Genomic DNA, 13,372 nt, shown 5'->3' with positions numbered 1-13,372 from the left:
TTGACTGTTTTTATTTTTCATCACCCAGGATGTGGAGCTCCTTTCTCTTATATACTTCAAAGCTTGATAAGCTCTTCTCTTTGTTAACAACCCCACTAAACGTGCCTTTGATACAACCTACTTCGGGAGCTTGTGCCTTGGATCGCTTATTTCTCCAACTCTCCAATCTCTCTCTAGCTAACAGCTCCTTACCCACTAGTTATAACCTTCTCTATTAACCAAAAAAAAAAAAAAGCCTTCCCTGGACCCCAGTCATTTCAAGCTCTCTCTCCTCCCTTTCACAGACAGAACCCGTAAAGACAGTAAGGTACATGTTCTTCCTTGCCACCCACACTTCTCAACTCCTGCTATCTGGTTTCTAATACCGTAACTGTGGAAACTAGAGTACTTGGGGGCTATTAATAAACTCAGTGGTTAAACTCTGACCTTTCCTCAGTCTTCATTGTCTCTGATTTTTCTGGAGCTTCTGACACTATTTTGCCTCTTCCTGAGTACTTTTCCCCCACTTGGCATCCACAACTTGCTGTCTCCTATCTATCTGGATGCCAGATCTCTTTGTGGAGTTACCTTTTAATTTTTACTCCATAAATATGGGCATCCCAAGGCCTTGTCTTGGTGAACTCCTTTGTTCCGTGATTTCATAATCTTTGCTTTGATGAGTATTATATATCTACATTCACCCCTATGCAGAACATCCACTCAGTCCAGGGGAATTTCAAATTCAACTTGTTTAAAAATAGAACTCTTCCTCAATTTTTCCTATTTGGCTTAATTTATCTTCTCCAATCTATCCTTTGCCTATTTGCTGTAAAACAATCATCCTAAGGCATAAGCATGACCACTTCTTTCTTATATTTGGTGACTTTCTAGCCTTTTCAGGATAAAAACAAAACCAAACTTCTAGTCTGTCATTTAAATTTCTCCACAACACAGCTCCTACCTTCTCCAGACTTATCTTCTTTTCTGTATCATAGTCAAACTCTTATCACTTGTTTGTCTTTAAACTTGGCCTTGTCCTCTTGAAAGCATGTCCTCTCCAACCCCTGGGAGGTAGCCCTTCTTCCTCTCTGCCTTTGAGATTCCTTGTATGACCTTCAAGGCCCCGTTCAGGTGCCACCTGCTTTGCACAGCAATCTTTGATCCTACCCTTTTCCCCTCAAACGTTCCAAATGCGCTGTCTGGATTTCTCGTTTGCCCAATTTTAGTCTTTACTGTCTTAGAATTATTTCTGTACCATTTTATAACCTGCTTCTCTGCCTACAGTAGAATATAATCTCCTTGAACACAGCAGCTGTTTCAAGAACAGTGCCAATCACATTAAATCGCATTGAAACTTTTAGGATGCTCTAGTGTTAAACACACAGGAGATACTTAAAAGAACTTGGGTCCCTTTTTCACTAGATTATACCATACGGCCCTTAGAGTCATATGGAGCCCTGGAACCTTCTCATGTTCATACTGTTTAAGCTGTTCCCAATGGATGTACCAACTCCAGAAGATCTCTCGAAGATTCTAAGACATCAAAAACAAAAATCTCTGTCGCCTCTCTCCCCAAACAAAAAAACGTGCTACACTGCCCATATCCTATTCTTACATTAAATCACAGAACTGTATATGGGCTACTTATTTTCTTGTGTCTCTTACAGAAGAGTGGTGGTATTCTTTAACTATTCAAAATATGGGTGAAATGAGTTAAAAAAAGACTATCATGGTATTTAGAGCTGGGAGGAAGCCTGGAGTCAAGTCAAATCATTTCATTTTAAAAGATGAGAAAACTGAGGCCTTGATAGGGAAAGCAACTGGCCCAAGGTCATGTGGGTAATTAGTAGTACAGCCAGGATTTATTTACACCCAGGTCATATGGACTCCAAATCCAGGGCTCTTTCCACTGCACCACATTCTTCTTTGCCAGTCACATTACAATAACAGGGAAAAGGATGCTTGCATATTTCTTACTTACCACATAGCCATTTATGGCAAAATTGCCTTTCTTTTAAATCTCTGGTTCTTTGGAAAGATTATCACCTTATATGCCCAACAGTATATTTTACAGAAGACAATTAACTGAATGCTTTTTTTTTAATTACATCTAAAGATCTCTACATAAACAGGTAACATTCAATAGGTAAACAATTTTTTTTCCAATGCATGTAATAAATATTTTCACTTGGTACTTTTATACAAACTGACATTGGTCTACTATACATTTTTAAAAGCCATTTTACTGGTTTGGCATGCGGTATGGAAATTCTAAGAGAAATTTTTAAGGCAATGAGTCACAGATTTAAGTTCATGGAATTTATGGTAACTTTTGTATCTGTTTATATACATTTCCCTTTGTTAATTAAACAATTAACAGCAGCACACTCTGGGACCACCAGCTATTCTCCACCCCCCTTTTGCATCTAAACTGTTTATTTTTTATTTTTATTTTAAAGAATTTAACAACACTTACATTGATAAAACAAAATCTTTCCTAAAATAATTCTAAATGTGCTTTAAAACCTTGAAATGCTGAATGTATTTAAAATTGAATTTTAAAAAAATTCTTTCCACAGTTAATAATTTTAAAACTGGGCTGACTCTAACCAGTTTCAGAAATCCAATATAAAGAAGCAAATCACACTCTTAGGAGGCTTAGGAGAATCTTTGCTAAATAGGTAATGATGTAGAATTGTGATAATGCTTATAGATATATCAAGAATAATAAGAAATCTTTTAATGCTCAAAATAAATTATCAACAAGCAGCCCTGGCATGGTTAAAGTTCAGATCTGGTTTGTAAAAGATGTATCCAATAATGCCCACAAAAGCAATTAAAAGCCATTTCAACCCTGCTACTATTCAAACAACAGTTATTTACTCATATTTGTGTGCATATATACATACACACATATAGTATTTTACATAAACACATATACAGACACACAAACACACACACCTACTGTTAAAGACTCAGGCAATAGGGATGGGAGCCAAATGCCTAAAGATCAGAATTACTGAATCTGTTCAGACAGTTCACCAAAGTTGAAAGAATCAGACAAAACTTTGAATTAGTTTTTTAACCTCTTTCTGAGATAGAAATGCAGTGTGATATGACTAATACTTTTTTTTCCCACTAAATTGAAAGGGTCAGCAACATACTGAGATCTGATAGTAAATAAAAATTGCTTTCAAATGCAACATTAAAAACAATTTAACATAAGAAAAATAAAACCAAGTACAGTGGAATGAACACCAATACTCAAAGTTAAGAGAACGGTTAATTTCTTTTGTGAAACCACTGAAGGAAAGTAAAAGGTGCATGAAAATGTACTCCCCCCCCCCCATATTCTGCCCTTGTTTATTTAGGTCTGAAGCAATGTTTGGAACTGAGGGACATGGAACCTAACAGATAATCTTCCTGAATAAATGCTGAATGGTTTTCAACTCTTATTCAAAATGTTTGTAATTCAGTTCCATACACAAAGGTATTGCTGAAAACTTAAAAAAAGCCTTTAAATTTATCTTAAAAATACTTAAATTAATGGAAACATGTGCTTTATTATGATGTGAAATAAGAATTCCCCATATGTTTTGCCATCATTTCCACCCCAAGGTCAAATTTAGAAATATATTATGATTTTATTACTAAATATATTAGTCTAAATGAATAAGCCAGCAATTTTTCTAAAAAGTCTTTAAACAAACACCTCAATACCAGATTCAATTTATAACTGAAGTATTTCCCATTTTATGACGTTTTATTTTAACTGACATTTAATAGACTTTTATTATAAACGGTCATATAGTGAATATAACTCAGCCAGTTATGTGTGGAATACACATGCTCAGGGGAAGACTATTAAACTCACTTGTAGCTCACACACACTTATCTATAAATACATATATACACACACATATACATATAAACACAAACATTTTGTTTCATTTTTTTTCCCCAAATTCAAGTCAACAATTTAGTGGCAGAGGGAGGCTGTAAAAACACAAAGACTATTTTTAGATGCTACATATTCATGTGAACCAATACATTTATCATACAACTGATCATACAGCAATCTTGACTTCTACCTGAATGAAAGTAGGTCATTTTGTTATCAATGCAAGGTTTAAAAAGACAACTCCATACACAAAAGGTGGTCCTTGATCAACTGTGAAAACAACTAGCTGACATCAAGTGTTTGAACATAAAAACCCAGACTGGAAAACTGGCAAATTTAATATTCCTTATCTTTCCTGATAAACTTATTCCCTGCACTCTCAACCAGCTAGAAAAATATTTTGTACACCAGAGAATACCATATCTTCTCTGATGGTGACTTTGGGACACAAGTAGAATCGCTTTTCCCCCTTCAGTTTTTCTTTATTTCCCCCCACCCTTGCCCCTTTTCTGAAAAACAGCTTTCAATCTATTTACACATTCCACTATTTAATAAGAATGGTTCAGGCCAACTGATTCCATAGTTTTAAAAATGTCTTTCCTATGTCATGCATGTCTTGAAAAGGTGAAGAAAAATAAAGCAAAAAAAAAAAAAGAAAGAAAAAAAAAGAAAATTTAAATGGTGGGCATTAAGTTTGGCCCAAAGCTGAAGAATGGAAGCATATTGATAAGCCACAAATTAAAAGTGACAGAGTAAAAAACATTATAATCTTCAAATCCTTTATCAAATAGAGGATTTCTACAAGATGAGACATATTGAGTGTTACAGAATTATTTTCCAAAAAGCACTTACTTTTAGAATTATTTCTCTTAATTTTTGTTTTTTGATGCTGCACCATGACCTCCTCCAACTGCACAAACCAAACAACCAATGTGAGCATTTTAAATTATTTTTACTTCCTTAGCCTAGTGAAACCTTTTTACCCTTTTCACCAAAGCAGGTGTTCACAGACTACATGAGTAATACTTTTGGAAACCTCGAAGAGTTCCAACTCCTAACTTTCCAACTTAAGAGTTAGAATGAAAATATGTCAGTCCTTTTCAGGTTAAGATGTTCTTCATAGGCACACTAAAGCCTTTTTGTTTTTTTGCCCATTCAGCTTTACCCTGGTATCTTCAAAAGGAAATATTTATAGTGTGTGCAGCAGATAGAAGTATGTGATGGAATACAAGCAACTGGAATATTCTGCAAAGATTCTTAAATGTCAATTTTAAGATCTTTAACATGTTTGGGGAAATGGAAAAGTTGATATTCCAACTGAATACAAATTTGGATAAAATCAGAAGTGACAAGAACACATACTAACACTAACACTAACACACACTCCCATAAACTACATTCTGAAACACAAAAGGAATGAATGCACCAGGACAGATGAGATTTATATAACTTAAGGTTGGGTAAAATCTATGCAAAACACAGAACTCAACTCTGCCATTATCAGGAAATGGCATTTTTTAAAGGTGTTTTTTCCCCTAAAAAAACAAAAACAAAACTGTCTACAATTTAAAATTTCATACATGCAATTCCTTTTCTGTTACTGCAAAGAAAATAATGTCTTTTACGTCCAAACTACAAAAATAAAACCACAGGACAAATGTAAAATGCTGAAAACAAAATCTTCAGAATCCAGTAAAATGAATAGAAGGTGGTTTGTGGGTGGCTGTTTTTTTCTTTTTCTTTTTTTTTTTCGCGTGTTTTACCAGACAGGCAGTCTTAGGTTTATATACAAAAGTAAAACTGAAAATATAGTTTTGTTCTCTGTACATTTCTTTTAATTTTTTTCCCTAAAAAAAGGAAAAAAAACACAAACTTGTGTACGTTTCTAAACAGAATAAAGTAAAACAGAGCACAAAGTTCTCTTCTTTCTGCCAAGTTCATTGAGTCTGGGGGGTGTGAGGGAGAAGGAGAGGGGAAATCAGTCCAATGAGATAATGTCCGGTATGATGCCAAAGATTGATGCCGTGTCTGTGCCGCTTCTATTGGCAACGGCATGGCCATGACTTTCTCGCAGGCTGTTAGAAGAAACAAGACTGCTGTTACTGCCACTACTGCTTCCATTCGTGGTTGGAAGCGCAGTGCTGCCTCCTGCATTTAACTGATCAAGAAACATCTGCGAAGAGGCATATGGAAAGAAACGAGACGAGTGTAAAAGGTCTTGATCATCCGAGACAGCTGCTGCTGCAGCGGCAAGAAGGGAGGTGTTGTAATGCTAGGGGGAAAAAAAAGACAAATAATTAAAAATTATACTTCTGAATTATTAAGTTTTCTTCCCAGCAGCACAAACTTTAAGTAGGAAATTGAAATATATTGTAAATCTCTGAATGTTCCTTGGTAAGACAATTGGTACAATCAAGTGAATTTATATAGTAGTGATCATTTACCTCTGGAGAACTTGGTTTCTGAAACCACAAGAAAACTGGAAGTAAAAGCATCAGTGCTCTTTATTCCAATGCAGAAAGCAATCAAATCTCAAAAAGTCAAATTATAAAGCAGAGCATTATAGTCCTCCCTCCTTGTGAGGAGACATTCATTGGCTATGAAATTTATCAGCCACAATAATTTGCTACCTATTGGCATGACATGAAGCAGTACTGGAAAAAGGCAGCAATAAGAATTACTTTTACTACACCTTAAACACAAGTGAAACAAAAATTCTGAAGTACTGCCCTTTAAAAAATGAGGGTTGTGGTACATGGTACTACCATTTTAGAACCTTCCAAGGAAAGCCATTTTATTTCAAATGTAATAGTTATACTTTTAAAAGAAATAATTTGTAGAGAAAATGAACAGAGTAATTTCTTTCTACAACATACCTGATTGTCTCCTGATAAGAAGGGAAAGAAATCTAAACCTGTTAAGAATAAAAGTAAAATGTCACTATCTTTAAAGACAAACAAATTAAACATTTTAAAATGTCTTTAAATTAAAAAAATATTATCTCAGTATACTTAAGCTGTTTTAATAAACACCATCAAAATCATATATAGGGTGTCCCAAAGGTTTTAGTGCAGTCAGAAGATATTAAAACTGCACTAAGACTTTTGGAATACCCTGTATAAAATGTGAGCAAATACATTGTATCAGACTTTATATTCTTATTCTCTAAAAGGTTGTTCAGTGCAAATTAAAGAAATAAAAAAAAAAGCAACTTTCACCCATATACTGCTTTTCTTGATCCTTTCTGGGTACTTAAAGCAAGTATTACTCAAAGTAGTTATCCAGAGGTAAGACTCAGAGGGCTGGGAGTACAGTATCAGGGATTACATGAAAGTTTTGTACTAGAAAACTTGTGTTACACTAACTGCCTTACTCCTGTACAGGGTTCAAAATAATGGCAGGAGTAATTAGTACCTACAAAAAGTTCCCACCTGTCCACCAAGGCCTCACTCTCTCTAAACTGGCATATACTTCTCTTTATGTCTGTTCTCACCCTAATTTGGAATTCAAAAGAGAGTAGCTGAAGAAAGAGTCAATAAACATACATCAAACATAATATACTGAAATCACAATTTGGGGGAGAGGCGGGGACAGGGGCAGACCCAAGACAACTCACAAAAAGTTTTCCAGAAAACCAGGATTTTTTTAAAGTTGGTTGACAGATACGCATATGAAACACAATGCATTAATATGTAAACGTGACAAAGATACAATATACTCTAGGAAACAAAATCTCCCATTTTGTCCTCTTATATTCCCCAATTTTTCCATGCAGTCTAGGCACTATAGTAACATGTCTCTAGAGTTGATTAGTAAGAAGTTGCCTCACAAAAAGTATTAAGGACAAAATCTAACTAGGTAAAGACCCTAGTTGCACTTTGGAAGATAAAAACATTCAAAAAACCTTTCAACAAATATATTATTCTGAATTTCTTCGGCAGGTTTCAAGGCCTTCATTTTTGATTAAAAGGCATTATGAGTCTTAGAAGAAGACACTTTGGTTAAGTGGTCTGATTTTTCTTGACTTTATGAAATACATGAACCTTTCCAAAGGTAACACTAAACTAGATTGTTTTTGGTGGAATCCCAATTAATTGTGTCTTGAAATAAATCATTCAGCTTGATCTTTTCTAATATGTGGTCCTAGAAATCATAAGAACACTGTTAAATGTAGTAATCACACTCAATCACTTAACTTTAAAATGTAATCGTGGAACTACCTTAATATTTATTCAGAATAAGAGCCAGATTAGCCACATGGAATAAAATCAAGTAAAGCTAAAAACATTTATTTTAGTTACTATTTAAAATGATATTCTATACAATCAGAAAAAGATAACTACCTATAGCAACATAAACTATTTGACTGAAAATTCAGATTTATAACTTTAAATGATAAAATATTTTTTAGAAGACTCTATATACAGCTTGTTGTTTCTTTGAGGATTTGCAAATAACTGTTCCTTCTAAAAGCTGCAGCTGGTCACAATACCTATTCTGGTTATAGTGGCCATAGATGGATGGTAAAGAAATGTACACATGCCCAATTTTACAGTGGAAGTGCAGAAACTTACTGGCTCATTTGATCTAAAGCTTTAACTATTTTGCAACTTTCCAATTCTTCCTTAAGCTCATTCAGAAGAGGATTATTTGGATCTGCTTTATCCACAATGTTATTTTTGCAAATAATAGGTATAACCTACCTTGCAAGTCATAAGGCATGGGAGTCATGTGGAATGGGTGCCTGTAGTCTTGTATGAGGGATGTATTAATGTAGCTTGTGTCTACAGCAGGAAGGCTTGGGGTCCTTGACACTGGAGATGCTTGATGAGGCAGATTTAAAATGCTAAAAGAAAGAAAAGTTTCCATAGTTCAAGTCACTTAAATTTCCTGTTGATCGCGGGTAGTCTGAAATACAAGTTCCTTTTGCTTTAAAAGCTTACTCAGTAAACCCTAACGTACTTCAGAGGTTGTAGGGAGAAAGATACAGGTGTAATGGTAATAAACAGCATTGTACTTTGTGCCTGAGGCAGGAATATAAAATGGTATCCCTCTAACCTAATGGCACACCATTCTTGGGAAAATATACACTTAAGTCATGTTTTTTCTATGCCCCTTAGTTTTCTGTACCTAAGGCAAATGCCTCAATTGCCTTGCCCTTGTTATAGTTCTAATAATAAACACTCATACACATCACTAACCAGATATTAAAAGTGCAGAACCTACACTTAAGAGTAGGCAAGGGAAAATGCAGTTGTGTGATGTCTCCATGGGGTATTCAGTGAAAAACATTAAGGTTAAAAATAAGTTTTGAGAGAAAAGAAAATAGGCTTGGTGGCTAAGAAAACAGAGGTTTTCTTTCTTTCTTTCTCTTTCTTTCTTTCTTTCTTTCTTTCTTTCTTTCTTTCTTTCTTTCTTTCTTTCTTTCTTTCTTTCTTTCATTAGTTGCGTCTGATTCTTTGTGACCCCATTTGGAGTTTTCTTGGCAAAGATACTGAAGTCTGACATTTCTCTCTTCAACTCATTTTACAGAAGAGGAAACTGAGGTAAATATGATTAAGTGACTTGACCAGGGTCACAGAGCCAGTGAGTGTCTGAGGCCAGATTTAAACTTAGTTCTTCCTAACTCCAGGCCTGGTACTCTATCTACTATGCCAACTAGCTGCTCATAAGTAGAGATTATTCCTGGAATAAAGCATGCTTTTGTGAAAAAAAAACAAGACAAGAAAGTAACAAAGTGAAGGGTTAGCAGCCACAAGAGTGAAGAAATCAACAAACACTGAAAAATGATGGAAAGTCCTGAAAGGGAAAACTAAAGGTCCAACAATGGAAAACAGGAGAGAATACACTACAGGAAGATCAGAGTTTAAATGGCTGAATTATAAGAAGTCCTCCTCATCCTGTTTCCCATCCCGGTTAAGAATTAAAAAGAGGGAAGAAATGTTAGAATTTGAGATGAAAAAGACAAAACTTAACCAAAACAGTGTTGGAGCCAAAGTTATTGGAACAGGGAAAGAAAAGTACTGCCTCACTCATGCAGTCTTACTTGATGAAACAGGGATACGCAGCAATACAATTTCAGTAGTACAAGCTATTATGTAAGACCTTAAACTCTAGCCAGCTATTCTTTGTTTCCAGGAAAAGAACCTTAGTTATAAGACTTTAACCACATTTTTATGAATTGCAGATGAAGCATAAAACATTCTTTCCTCCTCTTCATAAAAACGTACGTCTAATGGGAACTTTAATTAAACCTCTTCAGTCTATCACAAGTAACATTTTCCCATTACCTAGCTCCTCTGACAGTACTTAAGGGATTAAAAGGAAAAAAAAAAGTTGAAATGCCAATCTGGTATGGTGACAGAAAGGTATTAGAAATTTCTGTAAGACATATGAAACTAGAAAAGAGTCAGTTACAAGAGATGGAAACAGAAAAGGTATTTTATTATATTCAGTTTAACGTACTTCCCTTTAATTCTTGGCAGTTTTCTTTCTTTCACAATATACGAGAATACTAGAACAATCAATACATTAGAGTGAGCTCTCCTGTTAACTGCTAATCCATTACAGTAACTTGGGTAAGCTTTAGTATGGTAACAAGGAGTTACATGACCTCTAAAGTTATCATACATTTTTATAGTTTCAAATCTGATATTAGATAGAACTGTTGTACAGACACTAATGTGGAGCCACCCAATCAATCCCTGAGCAACTAAGGAAGTGGTTCATTCATGCAGTAAATTATTTTTTCAAAGAATAAACATGATGCTTTTGGGGGAAGAAATAAAGAAAATAAAATCCTAAAAAAAAGCCTGGAAATCAAACTGCATAAATCATTTAAAGGGAAAAATAAAAAGTTCGATGACACTAATGAATATTTTGTCAAATCACTGCATGTATTTGCCCATTAACATTTTTTAAAATGGAATTTACTTCATACAACATAATACATATCTATGCACAAATATGTATATACATTTTAAAAGTCATAGTTGCTAACACTGAAGAAATAAAATGATACCCCTTTACATTCTTTCCAGACACCGTGGTTTTAGAATATGCATTTGGTTACACTATGGTTTTATATTAAATAGAAATATCCTACCATAAAAGTTTTGCAGGTTATTTGTTTAAACTATGCTAGCCTTAGGCATGTTGAAATTCAATGTTGTTTTCTTTTCCATTTATACGAATCAATAAAATAAGTTTTTCACAAGTCTTACTACCCATGAAGAAAGCAGAAACACAAAAGACTCAAAAGAAGCAAAATAATATATGTAACCACTCTGTTTAACATAGTTCTATTGCTTTAAATGTCTCTAACTTCTATTTTTTAAGGGACTGATAAGTTACTTTGGGATGAAATTGTTCTGTGTATCACATTTTGTTGTAATTATCACTGAGGTGTTGTGAAATATTCTGTATCCTTTACGACTTGGGAAATAGCACAAATTTACCCAGACCACAATATCGCTTTTTTTGTTGGTACCAATTCATCTTGATCATAAGGGAATCTTCATATGTAAGAACTGCAAATATAGTCAAATATGATTTTTTTTGAGAAATGCTGATCTTTAATATTAAACATTTCATGATAATGAAATGATTTCAATTTAGTGACACCTCATGTCACGAAATAACAAATATTTCCTTTTTTCTCTGGCAATTCCCTCTAAGTCTCCTGTCCGATAGCCAGCAAGAAGTACTGAAAACCTTTTCTGTGCCATATCATTGCTGAAGGTTGCCCCTCTGACAATACATTATCTGCCTCACCTTTCCCTCTAGGCCAGACCTCATGGCACACTTTGCTTACATCATTCTCATAATAAAATGCATTTAAAACATGTCATATATATTTTGTACTGTAGCTATTAGCAAATCAAAGGTATGCCTCACCACAGAAGCAAATGTGCTGGTTCCACAGGAAAATGGGATAGACAGCCTCAGTGGTATTACGAGGTTCTTGAAGTAGTAAAACAATGAGAGGAATGTATGACGGGATGTTTATAAGAGCAAATAATACCTAGAATTTTTTTCAAGTTTTCCAAAGTGCTTTACATTTGTTAACTCATTTGAACACTCCTGATAACAAAGGCACAGGAAGAAAGACTGCAATCTGCATTGAAGGAAAAAGTGCCCATCTGTACTGCTTCAATTATGGATACCAAAAAAGGTTAGCTGGGTCCATGTGATATCCTCCTACTAGAATGTAGGCTTCACAAGGACAGAGCCACTGTCACCCAAAACTGATAATAACCAAGTCCTAGCACAAAGGTTTGAACTTAGGAATTAATAAGTATGCTCCAGTTATTGAGAAGTGAAACTGGAGGGAAGGCTGAGGCGAGGGAGGTAAGTTTGGGCAAAGTCAAGTTTAGGTCCAAGAACAAGTCTGGCAATGAACCTGGTCGGTCAAGGGAAGCTACAGGGCCTAGATTTCTTATTCATCCCAACCTTATTTTGTATGGAATGTACCATACCTATAGCTGGGGCAGATCGATGAGGGTATCCGTTCCGGGGGGGGGCTTTCCAGAGTGAAGGTATAGGGCCCTTGGTCATGGGAGGAAGATCAGAAGCAAGCAAGATCTGTGAGGCTCCAATCCCAGGAGCAGACTGGGGTTACAGGTCTAGCAGAGGAATAAGCAGGGCAGGCATCCCAGACCAAAGGGAAGCCTACAGCTCTGTCATTCTGAACCAGCAGAGCTTTCCAATTGGTTGATAATGGCCACATCCACCAGCAGTCTATGGAAATTCCAAAGGAGGCAAGCCCAAAGACCTGGTTCTCAGATCCAAACTCAGGTCAGGAACTTGAAGAGTTCAGACTGGGGGGTGGGCGAGATGTGGGAGTAACAAGCAGACTTGGCCTTGGATCAGGCCACTGTGGGACCACTGAAAACAGAGCTGTCCCTGAGATCCTGCAATAACATGCCTTGTCAATACTCCAAGAAAACAACAGTTAGATCAGCGCAGAATTTTCTCTGGAAATGTTTACAGCCTGGCCCTAACGAAGTTCAAAGTCAGGAATTAGGTTGAAAGAATGAGCAAACAAAAAGAAGAATTTCGCTATAAAATGCTATCAAGGTGACAGAGATGTTCAAGACACAAACCTACCAGAAGAATGACTCTAAAACATCTATATAAGCAAAGCCTCAAAGAAAAACTCAGCTTGGGCACCAATTAAACTAAAATTGTTAGGAGAAATGAAGCAAGAATTTAAAAATAAAAGCACTAGAGGAAAAAACTGGAAAATAAATGAGAACCATTGAAGAAAAATTAGAAAGAGAATTAGCAGTTTAGACCAACCATAAGTCTGTAAGACTAATGATGAAACATGTTCCCCACCTCCTAACAGAGGTGAGAGTGAAAGACTGAGAGAATGGACAGATGAATACATATTCTGTATTGTTTTGCTTGACTATACACGTTTGTAACAGGGATTTTGTTTTTCATTCTTTCTCAATGAGTAGGGTGCTAGGAAGGAGAGAATATGGAATT

The 13,372-nt window shown here is 35.4% G+C and overlaps 1 protein-coding gene across 1 annotated transcript in view; it reads right to left on the bottom strand.

The window, feature by feature from the left end:
* Positions 1 to 2,060: 2,060 nt before the first annotated feature.
* PIAS1 (protein inhibitor of activated STAT 1) overlaps positions 2,061 to 13,372 on the bottom strand; it is a 153,831-nt gene continuing 142,519 nt past the window's right edge. The window contains exons 12-14 of the mRNA XM_020982527.1: positions 8,584 to 8,726; positions 6,757 to 6,794; positions 2,061 to 6,152 (exon numbers count right to left, since the gene is read on the bottom strand). Of these exons, the coding sequence (XP_020838186.1) occupies positions 5,859 to 6,152; positions 6,757 to 6,794; positions 8,584 to 8,726 (475 nt within the window). The 3' untranslated portion in view covers positions 2,061 to 5,858. The remainder of the gene's footprint in view (positions 6,153 to 6,756; positions 6,795 to 8,583; positions 8,727 to 13,372) is intronic.

Source organism: Phascolarctos cinereus, unplaced genomic scaffold (assembly GCF_003287225.1).
Source record: "Phascolarctos cinereus isolate Bilbo 61053 unplaced genomic scaffold, phaCin_HiC Scaffold_3;HRSCAF=262, whole genome shotgun sequence".
Taxonomy (NCBI): Eukaryota; Metazoa; Chordata; class Mammalia; order Diprotodontia; family Phascolarctidae; genus Phascolarctos; species Phascolarctos cinereus.
Note: the sequence above shows the minus strand (reverse complement) of the source record. Positions and strands in the feature narration are given on the sequence as shown.